Source organism: Saccostrea cucullata, unplaced genomic scaffold (genome assembly GCF_032062105.1).
Source record: "Saccostrea cucullata isolate Sc308-1 unplaced genomic scaffold, CSIRO_AGI_Scuc_v1 ctg7970, whole genome shotgun sequence".
NCBI classification, from domain to species: domain Eukaryota; kingdom Metazoa; phylum Mollusca; class Bivalvia; order Ostreida; family Ostreidae; genus Saccostrea; species Saccostrea cuccullata.
The window spans coordinates 32500-54338 of NW_026933036.1; the positions used below are offsets into that span (position 1 = coordinate 32500).

At 32.5% G+C, this 21839-nt stretch overlaps 1 protein-coding gene across 1 annotated transcript; it reads right to left on the reverse strand.

The window, feature by feature from the left end:
- Positions 1–1358: 1358 nt before the first annotated feature.
- Positions 1359–21393, reverse strand: LOC134237058 (uncharacterized). The gene is made up of 8 exons (XM_062719142.1): positions 21328–21393; positions 16210–16456; positions 15191–15307; positions 4263–4908; positions 3626–3791; positions 3131–3531; positions 2645–3039; positions 1359–1693 (listed from the first exon to the last, which is right to left on the reverse strand). Exons 1-8 carry the CDS (start codon positions 21375–21377, stop codon positions 1457–1459), a joined length of 2259 nt encoding a protein of 752 aa, XP_062575126.1. The 5' UTR covers positions 21378–21393; the 3' UTR covers positions 1359–1456.
- Positions 21394–21839: the final 446 nt, after the last annotated feature.

The window sequence follows — 21839 nt, forward strand, 5'->3', positions numbered from 1 at the left end:
TAGGCATAACTTGATCCTAAGTAGTAATTGCATATCAAATTATCGTATAAAGGAGACGTTTAAAATGTGATTGACTAAATCAATAAAACAAAATCAATTGCAAATGGATATCTCATATACAGCTCAACGCACTTTTTAAACTCACATGGATTTTCGCACAAATTAAAGTCACATTTTTCATGCAATAAAACTTAATATTATCGAGTTTCAGTACGAGACATAGTCTTTATATTATTAAATATTTTATATTTAAGGTGCATATTCTCTAAAATCATTATCTAAAGTTTTAAATGGCAATGTTCTAAAAAGGAATTGATTTATAAATTGTATGATGTTAAATGTGTATGGTTCTACCAGAGGTATTAAAAAATTAATTAATCGAACTTTTTTTGAAACTTTTTGGTTGATATGTTTAAATTTACTTCTTACAGATGAGTATTTTTCTAGGTTCTTAGCACATTTTCCATACTTGTCTTGGTTTTGTAGAAATACAGCGTCGACGAACGACAAAACTGCATAAAGAAATCATGTGAAAGGATAGGATGATAAAATATTGTTTATCTTTCAACATAGTAAATTGTAAATATTGAAAAGAAAATTCTTTTACATTTCTGGTCTAAAACTTCGAAATTTTGCGTTGGAAGTTATCTTTCATGATGCTAGATTTCAGGAAGTTAACCAGAAAAAAATGCCATCTTTTAACATGTAAACCAGTCGGACAGATGAGAAATACTTCTTCCATCTTGCGGTTTAGTGTCGTATTAATGTATGGAAAATACATAGGTACACTGAACTACACTGTTTCCGTATTAAGGCAAGGCAAACGTATGCTTTAAAATGAATGGATACAAAGATGGTTGCATTTGACGAGAAACCATGAAAAAAAGATTTGGAAACTCTCATAATTAATCCAATTATTATGTGTGAATTATGTTTAAAGTAATGGAATATGATCAAAATTAATTTATAAATCATTTTTAAAATATATTTTGTTGTCATGTTACACAATTTTACATTATAACTATGAGACCTTAATTTGTGTGAAAAACCACACACTGTGAGTTAAAAAAGTGCGTTGAGCTGTATTATTTTTATTTTATTTAAAACTAGTTTAGTTTTCCTATTTATAAAGTTTATATATGTTGTATACATTGATTTTATCTATTTCTAAACATATCTGATTATATATATATATATATATATATATATATATATATATATATATATATATATATATATATATATATATATATATATATATATACACAGGGTATATAGATTGATGAGGAAAAAACATACGTACTACAAGTCAAGAATTGTTCAGCATGTGACAACAGAATAAATGGGCATGAAAAGTATCTCAGTATTGTAATATATCATATTGTTTTACATGTATAATAGTGTTTCATCATAATCGCCTTAAGATTCCAAGATTTTTTTTTTATAAACACAATTATTATAGTCTACTGGAAGCCGTAAACTTGCCGGTATCATTAGGGCTTTTAGATAAGAATGGTCGTCTTTCGTTTTTCCTCTTTAACGTAAACACCTTAATGATTTCTTCAACAGGTGGAGCGACAACAGAGTAAGTTGTTGCAATAACCAATGCGACGAAAAAGAACAACATCCAGCTGTAGAGCTGGTCTGCCGACAACTCCTCGAAAGCAAGCATGATCCCTGGTATTAAAATTACCTAAAAGGAGAAAGAATTAAAATAAATACAAAGAATGTGGTGTTTGACTTTTCGAAATTATAAATAATATTATTATGTCTTGAGATTTTATACGTTTCTTTGAAGTTTCTGTTATCATTGATGCATGTGCTTGATGAAAATATACATTTGTACGTATATTTCCATTTCAATATTTTGCTTCATGAAATGAAATTCAAAATTTAGACTTTAAAAATGTTGTTTCAGATTTAAATTACAGGAGGCCTCCCATTTCAATTTAAATAGTCCCCGCCCACTGACGTCAAACACAAAGACAGCCGCACGAGATTTACATGCATATTAGGCCTCCTTAACTATCGCTCGGTGAAAATCACATTCTGGTTGAATTATTAAGAAATCATATAAATTACTTCAAAGAGTTAACACAGAGAAAAGAAACAGAAATGGAAATATACATATATATTTAAAGTAAATTTTAGTGAACAATTTTAAAATTTATTAAGTCTTTAATGATGTTACACGTAGATATGTTTAAGAACATTTGTATTTTTCCAGAAATATTTTGCTTTGTTTCTCAAAATATTTTTTTAGAAAAAAAGGGAAAAATAGGGAAAGACTCATATGTTTCGTATTTCAAAGTATATTTTTCTTTTAGATGTTTCTGAGATTAAAATCTCTGTTTTTTTATTTTGCATGGTGTTTTCAAACGGGTACTGAGCTAACTACAATAAGGAAATCGCTTTCTGTCAAATACTGTAAATCACTATTTATTCGCCAGAACTTTATTTTCGCGTAATTACGCGAGACAATATGCTCGCGAAAATTTCATTCTCGCGTTTGATAGTATTCCTTAAGATTATATAGAGCAATGACCACAATTCGTGAAAATTTTGTCTTGCTAATAAAGAATCATTGACTATATCGCAAAAATAAGGTGTCGTGAAAATCAGATGATCCACAGTAAAGTATCACCTGCACAATTCCACAAACTAGTGCTCCGAAAAACGCCAATTTCTTGGCCTTCCGGAAAATCATCTGCATATCTGAGACCGTCACGTCTCGATCTTTGGGAATTTCAAAGTTCTCGAGTTCCTCTTCGTACAACATCTTCCATGAGTTGATAGGATTATCAATTGAAATCATTTTCGCCCATTCCTTTTCTTCATCTGCTTTGCTTTTTATTGTATGAGTTGCAAAGGAAACAATTATTGTCACCAAGGTACTAACTACAAGTCCGGCAATGCATGCCCCGAGCAAACTGTAGTCAGAGGAAGTTGTAACAAAGAAATCGCTCAATCCCGCATCATAAGCCACCTCAGCCACAATAAGGAGAGCAGCTATCGACGCAATCAAGCCTGAAATAGCTCCTATTTAATAGAAAGAAGCAATTGCATCAAGAATTATGTGAGAAAGTCTTCGTACTTGTGATCTGAACAATACTGCGATCTTCAAACTCACCCGAAATCAATCCTTTTGAGGTGCATTTTGACCAAGTGAACGTCAATACCAGAGGTGATATAAACGGGGTCAAAAGACACTCAAAGACAAAGAATACCCAAGTTAAATTGAGATCGAGGTTTGCTATAATTATACCGTAAGGTATAAGTGCTAAGGAGATCCACATGATTGTCCAGCCTTTATACTCCTTCAACATGTCCTCATAATGACGATATTCGCCATGGATTGGGCATTGGTAATGGAGCTGATATTCTGGACGGCCCGAGGTGCACAATTCAACATCAGCAACACATTTCGAGCACTCTGCTGAATTAATGCATTGACAGTAAGACCTCTCTTTATCACCCAGAGAAAATTTCATTGCTCCGCATAGGGGACAGGCCGTGGGACCACAGTCCTTTCTGTAAACAGAAAAAATGGAATAAGACTGTCATGTTTAAATATCATTTTATAAAATTATTTGTTATTTAAGAAACATGACTCATGCTCAACTACCTGAATGGACCTAGATAAGTTTTATAAATATCGTAGATTATAATGGAAGATGCAGCTATTACTTCTCCAGATCCAGTGGCCATCAGCGCCATGAAGATGATCATCAAAAGTAAATATGATCCACTAGTATCCAAAACTTTCTCCATTACAATATTTGTTATGAAACCTACAAGAAAGTAAGTTAAAAAAAAAATATCAGGACCTTAGGCAAAACTTCGAGGTCTATTCAGGAAATGCGATAAGTTTATCTAAGGACAAAAAACCCATGTAGCAAAACAATATTGATAAAATATCCCTTTGACCTAGGAATACGAGGTATCCGAGTGTATTATTTTGCAGAGTAAAATCGGACTAAGATGGGGTTTCAAAAAGGGTTTTTTGGTTTAGGACAATTTTATCCAGTTGGACAATTGAAGACAAGCAATATATTGTAAAGATGACCTTACTAAAATGGCACAAATCGGATTAAATTGTTTTGAAATTAGTTTTACAGTATAAATAAAAAATATATACGAATCATCATTTACAACATTAAAAAAAGACTTTTATTGCGTTGGCTAGCAATATTGGTTTTTACAGCATTTTCCTATGAAGAACTTTTGATAATATGTTATCTACATTAAAGAAGAAAGTTTACCATTATCCATATCGCTCTGCGACAAGAGGTAAGATCCATTTTGATAACTTAGAGAAACATAAGAAAGAAATGTAGGTAGAGCCAACGAAGTCGGAATAGAGAAGTATAAGAAGCACCCAATGAGAAATCCGGTTACTCCTTGTTCCGGCTTGGCTGCAATTCTGCTCTGCCACATAGCTTGATCGCAACTATTTAATGCAAGTACCATGAAAAACGCAACAACTCCATAGGTAAAACCGGAAACGGAGCGAAAAGTTAAAAGTGAATCGGCAGCATTCAGAGAAGGTCCTTTCACACAACGAACTGATTCATATATCGTCTTGATATTTGTGACATTTCTAACTGCTTCCGGAAGGTCATCGGTCGGAGAAAGAAACTGCCAAGAAAAAATGGCCAGAGCGATGCACATTAGGGAGGTGTTGAAATAAGAGATGTAGAAAGCCGCCCCCAGTCCCCCGATATAACAATAGGAACCAAACAAGAAGACGAGGATCAGGACCGACAACTCCGTAGAAATTCCAGGAATTACGGCCTCTAGGATATACTTTCCGGTCAATATCATGGACGTAATTGTGATGAGATTCGTGGCTAGTGCAATGCAGCAGTATACAATGTGAGAAGCCTTTCCATATCTTGCACAAACAACCTGCAAAATTTCATGAAAGATTGATATGAGTTAGTATTAACATTTTAATATATATGCACCAGATTACTAAAACATGTATTTAAATTGCTAGAAATTCTTAAATGTACTTAAAAAGTGTCAATTTGCATTGCACGATGTCAGCTTGCAGCAAAGTCTAGATAAAAACGAAAATAAATTATTACTTATGGGAAACGAGTGGTGTTTTATTGAAATAATAAGGGAAAAAGTCTTCATACATGTAAGGCATTCGCAATGCATGGTGTCTATATACAACAATATTTATTTGAAGCAAATTATGAAAATACTATAGAACACATTTTGCTCAAAATTTAAATTTAATTGTATAATAATGATAAGGAAAACAAAATGCTACAGTCTAATCTTTCATAGTGAATTTCTCAATTTGTTAAATCTTTCCTATTCTATTGATCATGATTTCTACTAACTTTAGGGTTGCCTGCATATCGCAGTGGTTAGAACATGCATAATTGAGTCGGGAATAACATGTTAATTTTTTGGTCGCGGGTTAAAATTCGAATCTACTGAAGGACGTGCATGGAGACCTATCCTTCGGATGAGACCGTTTAACCTAGGTTCCTTGTCACAGTACATGTAGATACTGACTCGAAAAAATCCCTCAATGCTTAAAGACTTTGCAGCCCGGAACGGCGAGTGATGGCATCTCAACATGAGTGAAAATTTCTCGAAGAGATATTAAATAATGTTAAAGGTAAAGATATTAAACAAGGAAAGAAAGAAAGTATATTTAGACTGTGACCGGTCAACGGTCAGTTGAAAATTAAATGACGTCCTTTCTATTTTTCGTTTTTAACATGTTTTACTCTGATGCATTGAACAGAGGTTGTGTCGAATTTGGGGGGAGAGGTTCATCGCAACGAGCTGTAATTTTGTATTTATACTTCAGAATCGGGAAAATACAAGTACAAACAGTCACATTGATTAAAGACTCGCAGTGAAAAAAAATTGAAAAAAGTCTTGTTTATAGCTGGTTTCAGCGATTTTGGGGGAGAGTGATGGGTCATTTAATGTACATTAAGATACTCTGATAAGAGAGATAACTCTTTTTTTTTTTTTTTTTTTTTTTTTTTTTTTATTTATTTACAGAAACAACACATTACATATATGTTCAGAAGCAAACATTTAAATGTAGTTAATGACACACTCACATACAGACGTACACACACTTACATACAGAGTGAGACTCACACAATATTACATGTGGAAGGGGGGTGAAATAAATATCAGTCAGTATAACAACAGTATAAAACTCCAATGCTTAGTCATTAAATAAATATCAGTCAATATAACAATAGTATAAAACTCCAATGCTTAGTCATTACTTTGAAAAAGACATTTCCAATTAGACCATCTTTTTTCAAATTGTTCAACATCATATACTTTTTTTTCTATAACAAAATAATTACTCAAGTACAATAATAAATCATTAAATAAAATGGTACACTTTTTTCTTGAAGTTTGAAAGATATATTTTTTTACTAATACAATAATAACATTCAAACCCACATCAATGTCTGCAGTACAGAGGATTACATTTTGTATATTAAATTGCAATGTTCTACCAGATTTTAAACAAATCCAATCTTCTAAGGATGACCAGATTATCTTGACAAAATCACATTCAAAAAATAAGTGTTTTAATGTCTCAGGTTCCTGTGAGCACAGTGCACACTTTTGATTATCAATAATTTTTGAAAAAACAAATATCTTTTCACACCAAGTATTCTATGTAAAATTCTATATTGAAACCAAAACAATGTTGTATCTTTTGTTAAATTTTTAAGATTAATATAAACTTGATTCCAATTAAAGTCATCTTGTAGTGATAAATCATTTGTCCATTTCTTTTCACACAAAGGTTTATGTTGTCCTTGGGACATAAACAGATCATATATTCTTCTAGAACCTTTTTTATCTTTACACAAAATTGTTATAAACTCAAGCTGGACTGGTCTTGTTACTAAAGAAGGATCCAGATTTTTTACTTCTGGCATTGCACATAAAATAGCATGCTTAAGACCTTCATATATGGTAAAGGGCATTTTTACATTAAAATAATCTTTTAATTTATCATAAGAAATAAAAGTACCCTGGCTAATGAGCAAGTCAGAAACTATATGGAATCCTTTTCTATATAAAGATTTATAAAAAACACTTTGGTTTTGTATTTTTATTTTTTCATTGTACCATAATGGTTCCAATAGTGTGTTATCCTGTATTGCAGATGTACAAATATTAATAAAATCTGTAAAATATGAGAGTGTTTCTCTCCAAAAAGGATTGGAAATTAACTTTACTTTTTGTCTAATGTATTCTGACCCAAACTGACACATCTGTGTGACATTACAACCAGTAATTTCTGTAAACAATACTGCCCACTGTGTTGCGTTAGTAGAAAGTATTCTCCGAAACCAAGTAAGTTTAAGAGATTTTATAAAAATTTCAACATTAGTCATTCTGCATCCACCTTTTTTAAACTCTGACTGTAATGTTTTTCGGCTAATCTTATCAGGTTTATTGCCCCAAATAAATTTAAAAAGTAATTTTTCTAATTTTTTAATCCACTGTACGCTTGGTGTAGGCAAAACACTGAACAAGTGAGTAAGTTTGGACAGTAAAACACTTTTAACAACTGTTATTTTGCCTAATGGGGTAATATGTCTTTTAGACCACTGTGTTATTTCTTTTTGAATCCCAACTAATTTGCTATCAAAGTTCAGTTGTTCCATTTCTTTAAGATTTGCAGTGTAAGTGATACCCAATATTGTAAATGGTTGATTAGTCCAACTTAGATCTGTATTATCACACAGTGTTTCATTTGAACCAAGTTTTGAGCCAATCCAGATAGCTTTAGTTTTACTAATATTAGGCTTTAAACCGGAAAATTTTGAAAATTGAAAAAGAAGGTCAAGTGCACTTTTTAGACTTTTTTCTGAGCCATCTAAGAACAGTACTGTATCATCCGCATATTGGAGTAAACAAACTTTTTCCTTTCCTATATTTATTCCTTTAATATTTTTGTTTTGTCTAATCATTATACCCATAATTTCAACACAGAGATTAAATAAATAAGGGGATACAGGATCTCCTTGGCGACAACCTCGTCCAATTAAAAAGAAATTAGAAAAAATACCATTTTGTAAAACACACAGTCTAGCTTTGTTGTATAAAACTGATACCCATTTTATTATATCAGGGCCAAAATTAAACAACTTTAGGGTCCTATACATAAATCGCCATGAAATTGAATCAAATGCCTTTTCGAAATCAATAAGTAATAAGATACCTGGGATCTGTTTTTCAAGAGTATTATGGATTGTATCATAAATAACTCGAGTATTTTCTCCTATAAATCTACCCTGAAGAAAGCCCTTTTGATTGTCATGAATTAAGAAGTCCAAGACCTTTTTTATTCTATTAGCAATACATGAGGAGGCAATTTTATATGATACATTTAGTAACGAAATAGGCCGCCAATTTTTAAGGTACTCTCTTGGCTTATCCCCCTTAGGGAGAATAGAAATAATACCCTGCTTCTGGGTCAAAGATAATTCCCCTGATATAAATCCATAATTAAGAGATCTGACTAGAAAAGTTCCCAAATCTTTCCAAAAAAATTTGAAGAATTCAACAGTAAACCCGTCACTTCCAGGACTTTTATTGTTTTTCATATTTTTAAGTGCTGTAAGGGCTTCCTCTTTCGATATCAAACCTTCAAGTTCTGTAGCGGTGTTTTTATCCAATACATTAATATGTTCAGTATTAATAATGCTTTCCAATTCCACATCGTGTAACTTATTGTCCACACATGAGTATAATGCCTTATAAAATCTTTCAATTTCGGATAGGATATCCGACTGTCCAGTGACAATACCATTATCTGTGAGAAGCTTATTTACAGTTTTATTTATATAATTTCTTTTCTCTAGACTAAGAAAATATTTAGTAGGTTTCTCTCCATATTCTATCCATTTAAGCTTGGTTCTAGCAAATAGTCCTTTAATATATTCTTTTCTAATTTCTTCGAGTTTGGTTTGTGCTTGTTTTAATTTTTCAAAAGTGTCTGGAGAATCACTACTATCATTAAGATCACTTTCTAGTTTAATTATTTCTTCCTCGAGAGATTTTCTTTTATTTTCTGTAAGCTTCTTTTTTCTAGATGATAAGGCAATTGTTACTCCCCTTATTTCTAATAACAGTTGTTCAAAAAATAATTGATCATCTATAGTCAAGCATAAATTTTCATCTGATATATTCTTAATTTCTGAAGGCTTATATGGGAGAGCAGCATATTTCTGTTTAACCGTATTTATTGTTTCTTTGACTTTATCAACATAGACAGGATCATTAAGCAATGAGTTATTAAATTTCCAGAACCCCTTTCCTCTTTCAAATTTACTTAATGTAATGCTAAGTTCAATCATTGAATGGTCTGATCTATAGCCCGGACTTATGTCAACTTTATCGATAAGTGCCATTAATTCATTTGACACCAAAAAATAATCTAGTCTAGCTTTTTTAGTTGGTTTATTTTTAAACCATGTATACCTCTTCCGATTATTATACTTAATTCTCCAAGGATCAACCAGGCCAAGTGTTTCCTTTAAATCCAATACCACTTTTCTAGCTTCTGGGTTATTTACATTGTTATAGTTATAGCAGTCTAAATTTTTATCTTGTATCAGATTAAAGTCCCCTGCCATAATAACAAATTCACCATTAAATTCTGATATTATATCAAACAAAGACTCATAAAAAGATGGGCTGTCCTTATTTGGACCATACAAATTAATTAACATAAAATCATACTTGTTGAAAACATTCATTTCAAGTATAAGGAGATTCCCATCATCATCATTGTATTGCTTGTGAATATTATATTCAAAATTGTTATTAAATAGTATTGCAGTGCCCCTAGCATTTGATTTTCCTGGTGAAAAATATACATCAAAGCCCCAGAAAGACCTCACTTGTTGATAATCATCATTAGTTAAATGAGTATCTTGAAGTAAACATACCGAGAAATTCTTTTGCTTAATATAATTTAATACATCCCTTCTTTTTTCTATACCTCCAATCCCCCTACAATTAAAAGAAAGTACACTGAAACTCATACTGGTTTAGAAAAGAAAAAAGATTGTTCCAGCTCTGTATTGTTGCAATAAATTTTGGGCACACCCCTTCCGTAGGTAGATTGACACAGGTAAGTACATGCACACACACACACACACATTGACAAACTTTCACACAACATAACTAGAAAAAAATAAACAAAAAAGTATGAGAAAAAAAGTTTAGTTCCTTGTGACCCTTGAACGGCACGAGACAGAGTTCAACAACAAGTTTTGTTTACCTTCTCAACACCGGAAGTACACCTCATCTTTGTAAATGTCAAATAGATACCAATTGGACCAAAGAGTTTCCGAAAAGAAAAGTTACTTGTTTTTCAGTTTGCGTTCGATATTGTCAAAAATGTCAAACTTCACGCGTTTGGTCCCATATTGTCCGTAGATCGAGCCATTAAAATACCAGGCTGATTTTATCCGGGGATCCTTGGTCAGTTCGATTATAAGATCAACGTTTGCCTTTGTTACATCAGGTCTGGACGATTTCTAAATAAGGAAGTCAAGAGCGATAACCATGAACTGCTATAAATACACAGAATAAACAAGGTGCTAGTCCTTCTGACCAATCAGATAACAGCATCTAGACAAACCCACGAACAAATAAATAAAACACGTGGTTTTAAAGTTTTTTGCCCAAAAGATTTTTTTAGAACAAACTCTTTGTAAACTTTATGCACATTTAAGAATAATATAATATTTATGACAATTCTACCGTGAACAAACACGACTCGAAAGCTTAGAATACGTTTTAAATGGGAATAAAATCTGTCACTATAGGAGGTAGGAATCCCAAAAGTTAATCTAACATTAAAAATTTGATATAAATACGGAACATTTTCAGTTTTTTAGCCTGGCATAAACATCTTATTGAATGGATGCTTGTCTTTATTATTTTCTGAGTGTTTGTTACAAAATCATCCATATGCAGTTTCTCATATATGCGAGGTAAGATATTGGGATAAGTCGCATTCATGTATTATCATTCTCTTTCCTCCATGTTTACGCCTTTCCTTATGGGTGCCGTAAGGCTGCATAGCTTAATAAACATTCGGCGCTCATGAAACTCGTGATATTTTAAAACTATGTGTAGTCCATACGATAAACACTTACGTGTACAAGTGTGAGGTGGATCTATTCTATACACATGGAATTCAAGCAGATGAAAATCGGACGTCTAAGCAAAATTGTATTCCAACATATAGTTTATTCTGGTAATTTTTATAATTGAACTTGATAAGCATTTGCTAGTGTGATTTGTTCCTCCGTAAACAATTACATTGTATCATGCATTATTTCATATTTCGTTATCGAGATAAAAATGTCATTGTTGTTCACGGTAAATATGTGGGGAATACCGTATTCTTCAAAAGTTTTCATCTTACTTCCAAAGGTTTTTTGTTAAAAAAATCTTTTTGAGGAAAAAAACAAAAGCACGTGTTATCTCTTTGTTCTTTTAAAATCTGTTTTGGGGTGTGTAAAATACTGTTGTCTGATTGGCCAGAAAAATAATAACGTGTACATGTTGTATATTTATAGCAACTTTCAGTTATCGTTCTTGACTTCCATATTTAGAAATCGTCCAGACCTGTACATCATCAGTCACCTTCCAACCCTTTTTTAATTCTTTTATGTCTGATCTCTTTCTCATGACACGGATTTTTGAGTCAATGTTGAGAAATTTTACAATTATGGGTTTGTGTTCGTCCGGCTTTCCGGGGATTCGGTGAATGGCCACAACATCACTGCCTTGAATTTCCACCCCTACTTCTGCTAGTGCGTTATTGACAATTTCCAGGGGATTTTCTCCTTCGGTTTCGGGGAGACCATGGAATTTAACATTGTATTTTCGTGAATATTGCTCGTTTTGGTTAGCCTTAGCGAAAGCGGCTTTAGCCATGTTTTCATTCTCCTCAAATCGATTGTGTAAATCGTTTAACGCTTCATTGCTCTCATCGAGTTCACGTTTAATTGCCCTTTTATCGGCTTCCAGTTTTTCAATACTGTCTTTTAATTGTCTATTTTCTTGCTTTAAACCTTCAATTTTATCGTTGAACTTTTTCTCAATCTTATCCTGATGTTTTTGAAGCATTTCCTCGACTACATTTTTAATGAGCTCTTTTACATCGTCAGCTTTCAAAGTTTTATTTAAATCGCTTTTTATTTCTTTTAATTGAATTTGAATCTGTGTCCACTCACCCTCACCTCCTTTTGTTGGTGTTTTCAATACTGGACTCTGCTTTGAGCTAGATTTATTTGATTTTTCGCCTCCTGTGCTCATGTTTCGTGTAAGGACACCTGCCTGACTAGTCGACATTGTCTATTTATAGTAACTCCACTCACTATTCACGGCAGCTCTACACAATTCAAAACTGGAAAAGACGTCTGCACAAGCATGCAAAATTAAATTATTACGTTTGCAATAGTCCAGCAGTCACAAAGGAAGCCTTCAAAACTTTTCAGGGACCCACTTCTATTTTAAACACTCATTCCCGGCCGAAAACTCCGCACCCTACAAAACACGGCTTCTCACTTCAAGCGCCATTTTGGAGAGATAACTCTTAATGGCACAAATGTCTATTATTCCCATATAAATTTGTCAAGTTGAAGTGCCTTTTTTGTCAAATTTTGCCCCGCAAGGCATGCTTTAAATGTTTGTGTTTTATTCAGTATATACATTTCTTTTGGAAAAACATATAAAGTTAAAGAAAAAATTTACATGAGTGAGCAGAGGGTTTATGAACCTTAATGATTAACAGAGGACGGGAAGACTGAAAGATGAGAGGACGGGCGGAAACGTTTAACTCGTGTCTGATGTCAAAAGACATTCGTGTTTCTGTTAAGTAAAGGGATATGTATGGCAAGCCATTTTGCTATTTATTCGGAAATAAAATTCATTTTAGAATTAAACAGATACCTGTATTAGAGAGATATCTTTTACAATATAGAGATATCTTCAAACTATAAAGAAATATCTCTCATTTTTAGAGATATCTTTAAAAGAAAGAGATATCTCTTACACTTAGAGAGATATCTCTTTTTATAAGAGAGATATCTCTTCCACTTTAACAGATATCTCTATCTCCTTGAGAGATATTTCTTTTGTGAAAAAAGATATCTCTGAACGTTGAAGAGATATCTCTTTCACCTAGAGAGATACCTCTTTTACTTTTGGAGATATCTTTCCAAGTTAGAGATATCTCTCAAAGTAAAAGAGATATCGTTCTTAGTTTATCTTAACAGATATATCTCAAAGTGAAAGAGACATCTTTCAAAGTCGTCTAAGAGCGATATCTCTCAAGCAAAAAGAGATATCTCTTTATTGCGAAGAGATATCTCTCTTCATTATTTGTATTTAAATTCCATTTGAAATGACTTCTCCCTTTACCGGAAGTAAGCTTTTTATTCACGGAAGTACATTAAAGTATTTTTAAATTTCGACATATTCATGATATTCTACATTATAGCTTTACTAAACATGACAAGTAATTCAGTGTTGTCTAGATTTCAAATTAGTAATAGTTGATTATTTCATAAGCTGAGAAAATTCGGTCCATTGCATTTGAGATTTTATGCTTACTTTCGTTTTCCTGAATATTAAACTTTTAGCAATTTTTTCACCAAGGATTTATAGCATCTTTGTCTACATAGTGCATATATGTTTCTGGGAATTGCATGCTCAGTCTTTTTTCTTGTGACAGCGAAATTATTCCAGAGACTTTACTTTCTGTTTCGCTGTCGTTTTAAAAGGGGGAATTGATTATTTTATTTAAAGGATGACTGGAAAAGAGATATCTCTTTCATTAAAAGAGATATCTCTTAAGCTTAGTAAGATATCTCTTTTTGAAAATCTAAAGAGATATCTCTCAAACTAAGAAAAATATCTCTTTTAACCTTGTTAAAGAGATATCTCTAACTTTATGAGATATTTCTCTCGCTTAAAGAGATATCTCTATAACTTATAAAGATATCTCTCTCAGTAAAAGAGATATCTTACAAAAAGAGATATCTCTTTTGTTTAAAGAGATTTTTCAAATAATTTCTGCTATATATGATTATGAGTATAAAAGAGATCAGTTAAGGTAGGTCACTCGTCAGCTTTTTGGAAAAGTTCACAAAGAACCCTTTACTTCAAAACTACTTATCAAAATTCAATTTTTATAACATATTTAATTTCAACAATGTTAATGTTTTAACATTCAACAAAAAATATGCTCAAAAAGTTACAAAGAAGCAAGATTTGTGAGGGACTACTTTTTGTGTTGGAAGGATATTTAGCAGATAATTCTGCAAATCTGCACATTTATTAAATTTAATATCTTGGTCTTTTAGCCTCACATACTTTTACTCGGAGAATATTTTCCACTACGATATTGCTAGGAATATTTGATATAGGTCTTAATTTATATTTTTAGAACAAGTTTTACACCTTCCTTCAACAAACTTTGCCAAAAAATGAAGATATGTCAAATAAGTCAATATAAAATTAACACCATTTTTTGCCTGAAAATCACATATTTTGACCAATATTTCAAAATTAACAGCACTGACCCCAACTTTTTCTTTCGTTATTTTAAAGTACTCGATACTTGTGACTGATCAGCACTTAAGTCTTAAAAAGCTTGATTTAAGGAAATGTTTTATTGCCTATTTACTTTTTAATACCCCAAAATATGTTACTTTTTAGTGCAAAAAGGTCACACAATAATTTACGCGCATTAATTTGCAAGATTTTTTCATCGATAAATATTATTCAAAATATTTTACGCAAAATAAGATAATATTTTTTGCCATGGTTACATCTGATAAAATATAATTAAGGTTTAAGTAATTAACCAAAGAATTAAAATTTAAGTGCAAAAAGGTCAACTTCATTGTACCGTAGATCAATAAGATGAACACTAACCCCCTATTTTCTCTGTGACTTTGAGTCACTCTATATGAGTACTTATCCAAAATATACTTCTCAATAAATCCTTGATTTAACAAATTTCACGAGTGATATACCTTAAATGATTATACAGCATTCTTTATATTCAACATTTGAATATTAAATAACAATCCTTTGAGTAATTCTCATATGTATATTTTCTTTTTTAATTGATAAAACATAACAGTACCTGTGGATAAGTTTTAGCACCTGGGGCCTTTGTCTTAAAGTTGAGAGTTAAGCATGGAAACACAGCAATGATCATAGCCAGACCAACCACATAGAAGTAGATGGTTCCAAGTCCAGACTGTGAAAAACAAAGAAATATCAAATAGATAACTATAAAAATATTATTGTTTTTCTTAAAGATCCTTGTAGACGTCACATACACGTATAATGAAACATATGGATATAACGAACAGCATTAAAGATTAAAAGTCCATAAAACAAAACAAAATAGGAACAGAGAAAACAAGGACCTGAAAAACATAAGAGGTGGGATCAGGTGTCATGGAGGAGTGAGCATCCCCTGCCGATCGGTCACACCCGCCGTGCGCTTCTTGTCATGATCAGGAACATTCTTCATTTTGTCTAACACAGTTTATATAACACAAAATTGCAACTTGTAATAAAAATTAATTGATAAATTGATAACCGTGCATGACAATGAATTAAAGGGAAAAAATAGAAAAACCCGAAGTAATGAAGGATAAAGGTCTTCATTTTACTTGATATGAGAAAGATTACGTATAAATTCGGGGAACATTGATAAATTGAACTATTCTTGAGGATAGAAAGGGATAAGTAATCGAAATGCTTATCACTTGAATTTTGTTTGAATTGTATATTTCCAAATCCGTCCACAAAAGAATGACATCTGCCTTTCAGAATAAAAAAGGTATGTTTAATAATTATAACTGTATATTCTTTTTCATTCACCTTACAATTGCCAGCTTTAGTATCTGTAAAAATTTACTTTGTTCAGCTATGACTACACACATTTCTCTGATGATTATATGAGTGTAGTATGGAAAGGAGGAATGAGTAAACATACATTGAAAATTCATAAATACATATATATTGAACACATATGGCTGGACGGGGAATCGAACCCGGGACCCCTGTATTTCTAGTCAGGTGCTCTAACCACTGAGCTCTCCAGGCCGATGTCCTCAGTCCAGCCTAATTTCCTACATGAGAATACCTTACCTTTGTAGCAATCACTGATGTTTGGACCAGATCCACGGGCCACAGAACCTGGGAGGCTACGGTCACGGCCGTGAGACTTGTGGTCACCCGTCCCCCCGCATCGAACACGGTGTCCAGTCTGTGTTGATCCTTGAAGAAATAGCGATGTAGGGCATTATGTATGAGGGCCACGATAATGGAAAGGCCCCCGAACCCGACAACAATGAAGACGGTGGCATCTAGTACTGGAAGGCCCACAGTGGTGTATCTAAACAGATGCAAGTTAATATTGTTAACAATAGTTGCTTCCAATCATGAGTCAACACAATATATCAAAGTGAACTTGGAAGAATTTAAAAAAAAAAATATGTCATAGAGTCTGATATATCTGTTTCATATACTTTTTTTAGCTAGAAAAAGACGGTAACATGGTAATCTAACAGCAAAACTTTATGATGATCGATAGAGTCATCACGACTTTAATTTTTCTATGTTTATCTTCCCTTACTTGACTAGCAATATAAGTACCTTTATCAACTGCATATGTTGAAACGCAAGAGCATAATATATTCTGTGTATACAATTTCTTACGAGGTAAGCTATTGAAACATTAATATCAACTAGTCTGTTTAAAATCATTATTTAGCTAGTTCTACTTTCAGTGACTTTGTCAGAATGTACAATGATGACTGACCTTGTTAGACACTGAATTATCACCAGAGTTTTCTATCTATCTTGTCATTAGAAGGAGCACAGGACTGGGTGGCCGTTTGACAAGGGGCGTCTAATTCTCCATGTATTGACAAATGATCCCACCTCTGATGTTTTAGAGGTATGTGTTAGCTCTGCTCCCCTTTTGCATTGTTTAAATTTAATTGACATTTGAACTTGAATACTGTGCGTTTTTCATATTTCACTTATTTTAATAATTTTTAAAAATTGTTCACAATATTATATGTTAGATTTAAAATTTGTTGGTTTTTTTTTCTTTTTAGTAATTATTTAATGCTAATCTACGTTTATCTATCTGTAATTAAACGTTAACGATAGATTTTGTTGAGAAACACAGATTCAAATCTGTAAACTATAATTTATATTCTGAACTATACTTACGAGTAGGAGTTGTTAATCATAGTTTCACAAATCGCAAAACTATATTTATCAAGTAAACTATGTTTTACATCTGGTAACTATAGATTTCGGTTGTAAACTGAAGTTGACTATCATTGATATATTTAACTGACGTAAACTATACTTATCGATCGTTAACTATAGTTTCGAGAGATAACTATGATTCACATTTGCTAATCATAGTTTATCGTCGTTAACTATAATTCACCATTCGTTAACTATAGTTGAGAGTTGATAAATTTAGTTTATGAATCTACGCACCCGTGTTAACTGTTAACCATATATAGTTTTCAATTAAAAATTTCGCGGCACCAGTCGGGAGAAGCAATAAAGTACGTATGTGTGTCAACGCCGGAAATTCGAGATAAAAACAAAATAAAAAACAAACAAACAAACAAACAAAACAACATCAACAAATCCTGCTCCATATAAAGTAAATGACTTAATTTTAACTTCTCTACTTTGTTATATTACAGACCGTCAACATGCATTTCTCTAATTTTTCTGACATTTTTTTTTAAAATTTCCAACTAGAATTTCTTTAAAATAATACTAGTAGAACCTTTACTTTTAAAGTCAACAAGAAATATACATTTAACAACCACCGAAAATAGCAAAATCTTATAATAATGTAGCTAGGATTAACCGAACTAAACTTTACGGGGAAAAACTATTGTTAACTATAGTTTTGATCGTATAATCTGTTTAGATGGTTTAGAGTCTTGAAATCGTTTCACAGAAAATTGTGCATCTCTATTTACAAAATACGAGATTCTGTTCCTAAACTGTTTCTCATATGCTTAACTATGTTTATCACAATTTTTTGTAAATTCGGCGCTTTGAATGTCTTTAACCTATATTTAACAAACCCTAAACTATAATTTACATTTGTTAACGTAAGGATATTTTAGATATGTAAACCATCGTTTACATATTGTGAAACTACATATTTGTCAGATAAACTATATTTTGCGGTCGCAATTAAATGATTGTTTTCAATGTTAATTATATTGTACGCTTGTAAAATACAGATTATCGCGTAAACTATAGTTTACAGGTGAGATATATAGATTAGCATCGTTAACTGTGGTTAACGGACCGTAAATTATAGTTTACAGTCGATAAACATAGTTTATCAACTGTGAAACTATGATTAGCTCATTTTTGTGAATTTGACGTGCCATGATTATTGCTAGATTCGGTATTGTATGTTCTCAAAAGCTGTATGAAAGAGTCAACGAAGTTGGAAAATTCGACTGCTTTTGAATTTTCATACCGTCTATTAAACTTGCATTTGACCCCTCTGATTCTAAATCATCCTTGAAATTGAACAGTAATTTTCTTGTTTGTATCTGGTCTAGTTATATGTGAGAGCTTCTTTAGGTCGCATGCAATTTGTAAATATAAAGAACTGAATAAATTAAGCGATGAGTAAACAGATCATGTTCAGATCAGGTCCAGAATCATGATAAATTTACGTTTAAGGTAATTCCACCCCCCTGTGATGTCATAGGATTTTGCAAAAACTGTTCTTAAATTAAATTCATACCCAGTAGAACAATATATATTTTGGAAGAATGATTTTCCATAGGTGTAATGATAAATATTGTTAAGTAAAAGAATTTTAAAAAATGCATATTTCCTTTATTTAATCAATTATGCAATCTAAAAAAAAATGTTGACAAGGGCAATAACTCCTGCTCATGTAGCTTCATTTAGGCATTTTCTTTATTGTACTTCTAATGTAAAATAGTTTCCCTGATATTCACAATTCAAAAGTATCTTATAAGTAGAAAGTTTTAGGAACTTTCAGCATCATAATTATGCATTTTACTCAGTTTCTACATAATAATTATGATACTGCAGTTTACAAAAAATGTACGATTTTTTATGTTGACATATTTACGTCTCCCATCTTAAACTAGAACTGTCCAAACGGGACAAAATACCCCCCGCTGGGTTTTTCAGAAGTCAGTTTTTCCATAATAAAGATATGTATCAAAAACAAATTATGAAATTCTTATTCCAGTGACCTTGAACTTCCCCAAATAACCTTGAGTCAAGGTCATGACACACCCTTGGGTCATGGGCAATCTTTCAGTGAAATGAGAACCTACCAAGTTTATCCATAAGAAAGATATGGACCAGACACGAATTATGAAATTTGTCTACCAGTCACCTTGAACTTCCCCAAATGACCTTGGGTCAAGGTCATGACACACCCTTGGGTCATGGGCAATCTTTGTGTGAAATGAGAACCTACCAAGTTTATGCATAAGAAAGATGTGGACCGGACACGAATTCTGAAATTTTTCTACCAGTGACCTTGAACTTCCCCAAATGACCTTGGGTCAAGTTTATGACACACCCTTGGGTCATGGGCAATCTTTGTGTGAGATGAGAACCTACCAAGTTTATCCATAAGAAAGATATGGACCGGACACAAATTATGAAATTTTTCTTCCAGTGACCTTGAACTTCCCTATATGACCTTGGGTCAAGGTCGTGACACACCCTTGGGTCATGGGCAATCTTTGTGTGAAATGAAAACCTACCAAGTTTATCCATAAGAAAAACATGGCCCGGAGAGGGAATATAAATAATTTTCTTCCAGTGACCTTGAACTTTCCCAAATGACCTTGGGTCAAGGTCATGACACACCCTTGAGTCATGGGCAATCTTTGTGTAAAATAAGAACCTACCAAGTTAATCTATAAGAAAAATATGGACTGGACAGGGAATATAAATAATTTTCTTCCAGTGACCTTGAACTTTCCCAAATGACCTTGGGTCAAGGTCAGGAAACATCCTTGGGTTATGGGCAATCTTTGTGTAAAATGAGAACCTACCAAGTTTATCTATAAAAGATATGTATTAAACATTATTTATGAAAATTTTCTTCCAGTGACCTTGAACTTTCCCAAATGACCTTGGGTCAAGGTCATGACACATCCTTGGGTCATGGGCAATCTTTGTGTGAAATGAGAACCTACCAAGTTTATCCATAAGAAAGATATGGACCGGACACGAATTATGAAATTTTTCTTCCAGTGACCTTGAACTTCCCCGAATGACCTTGTGTCAAGGTCATGACACACCCTTAGGTCATGAGCAATCTTAGTGTGGAGTAGTAGATTCTAATGTCCCTCTGTAAGAAAGATATGGACCGGACACGATTGCACAGACAGACGGACAGACAGACAGACGGACGGACGGACAGACAGACAGACAGACAGACAGACAGACGGACAGACGGACAGACGGACAAGGTGATTACTATATACCCCCCCAAACTTCATTTGCGGGGGGTATAATAATATGGCGACCTATACATTTCTGGAAATAATTGTTAAATCTAAACTTTAATAAATGCAAATAATTTCAATATTTGTACTTTTAATTAACCATTAAAATGGTAAGGGTGGAAAAACCTTAAAATTTTATCAGACAATCATAAAATCTTTTTTTTAAAATGCTCTTTTCATCCATACAAATTTGGAAAGTATCTTGAAATTGGATTAAAAGCATTTTTTTTAAACAAAATGAAGTTCAATACAATCAATTACGCTTCATGTTTAATTTGGAAAAGATTCAAAATTTAAATAAATTTAAAAGAAGGAAACCATCTCCATTTTTTTTTTTAACATATTATATTCACTCAGGTCAGGTGTGTCGTACAAAAATACAAAAAATGTGTGACCTGGAGCTAAATTTTAAAGTTATATCTGACAAGACAGGAGACGGAACTACTAGTATCCTTTTGTTGCTTGATAATACGATTTTTTTTTTTGGTTTTATTTATTTTTAAACTTTAATAACCTCCTTTTTAGAATATTGATACTTTTAGAATAAATATTCTTTTCTTTTTTTCACATGTTTACAAGTCCACATCACTGTTAATAAAGATCCCTAATTCTTAATAAACAAAGCTGCATCGTAAGTTTATTAATCAAATCCTCCATTTTTAAATTCGCATTAAAATTTTGAAATAATGTATTTTATACTTACCTCTCATTGCTAGTAGGATATTCTAAATCTATTTTACAGGACCGATTCATGGTGACTGCAGGAGTTTAAGAACGCCGGGACGTGGCCTACTGATAATAAACTCAGGACTGAGGTCAATGAAGCATAAAAAGCGGATTCTGTCATATGGAAACTCAATCGGTATAATATTAACATAAAAAAGATTAAACTGAATCATTTTCTCTGAGGCGTGGAAAATTTGAAACCATAAACTTTAATCAAAGCATTTTATAAGAAGATAAGTGTAACCACTAATGTAATAAAAAATCTTTAAGGGGGCTAGGGACACAAAATTAAACATCTGATTTAACTTAATTATCTTAAGGTGTCAACTATCTTTTGGCAAACAAAAATTTCATGCATTTTAGCTTTAAAATTTTGTCAATTTTTATATTTTTCTATGGAGCTCTTCTTCTAAAGGAGATCAATATAGTCTGAAAATGGCCACATCCACCCAACCCTCTTAAAACGTCAGAGAAACTACAGCCGTGAAC

What these genes read in the sequence shown, in the direction of transcription:
- LOC134237058 (XM_062719142.1), bottom strand. Translation starts at nt 21,377, where the DNA reads ATGAATCGGTCCTGTAAAATAGATTTAGAATATCCTACTAGCAATGAG. An exon ending in TATCCTACTAGCAATGAGAG is followed by an intron (nt 16,457 to 21,327) that starts GTAAGTATAAAA and finishes GCATCTGTTTAG; the next exon opens with ATACACCACTGTGGGCCTTC. An exon ending in CATCAGTGATTGCTACAAAG is followed by an intron (nt 15,308 to 16,209) that starts GTAAGGTATTCT and finishes TGTTTTTCACAG; the next exon opens with TCTGGACTTGGAACCATCTA.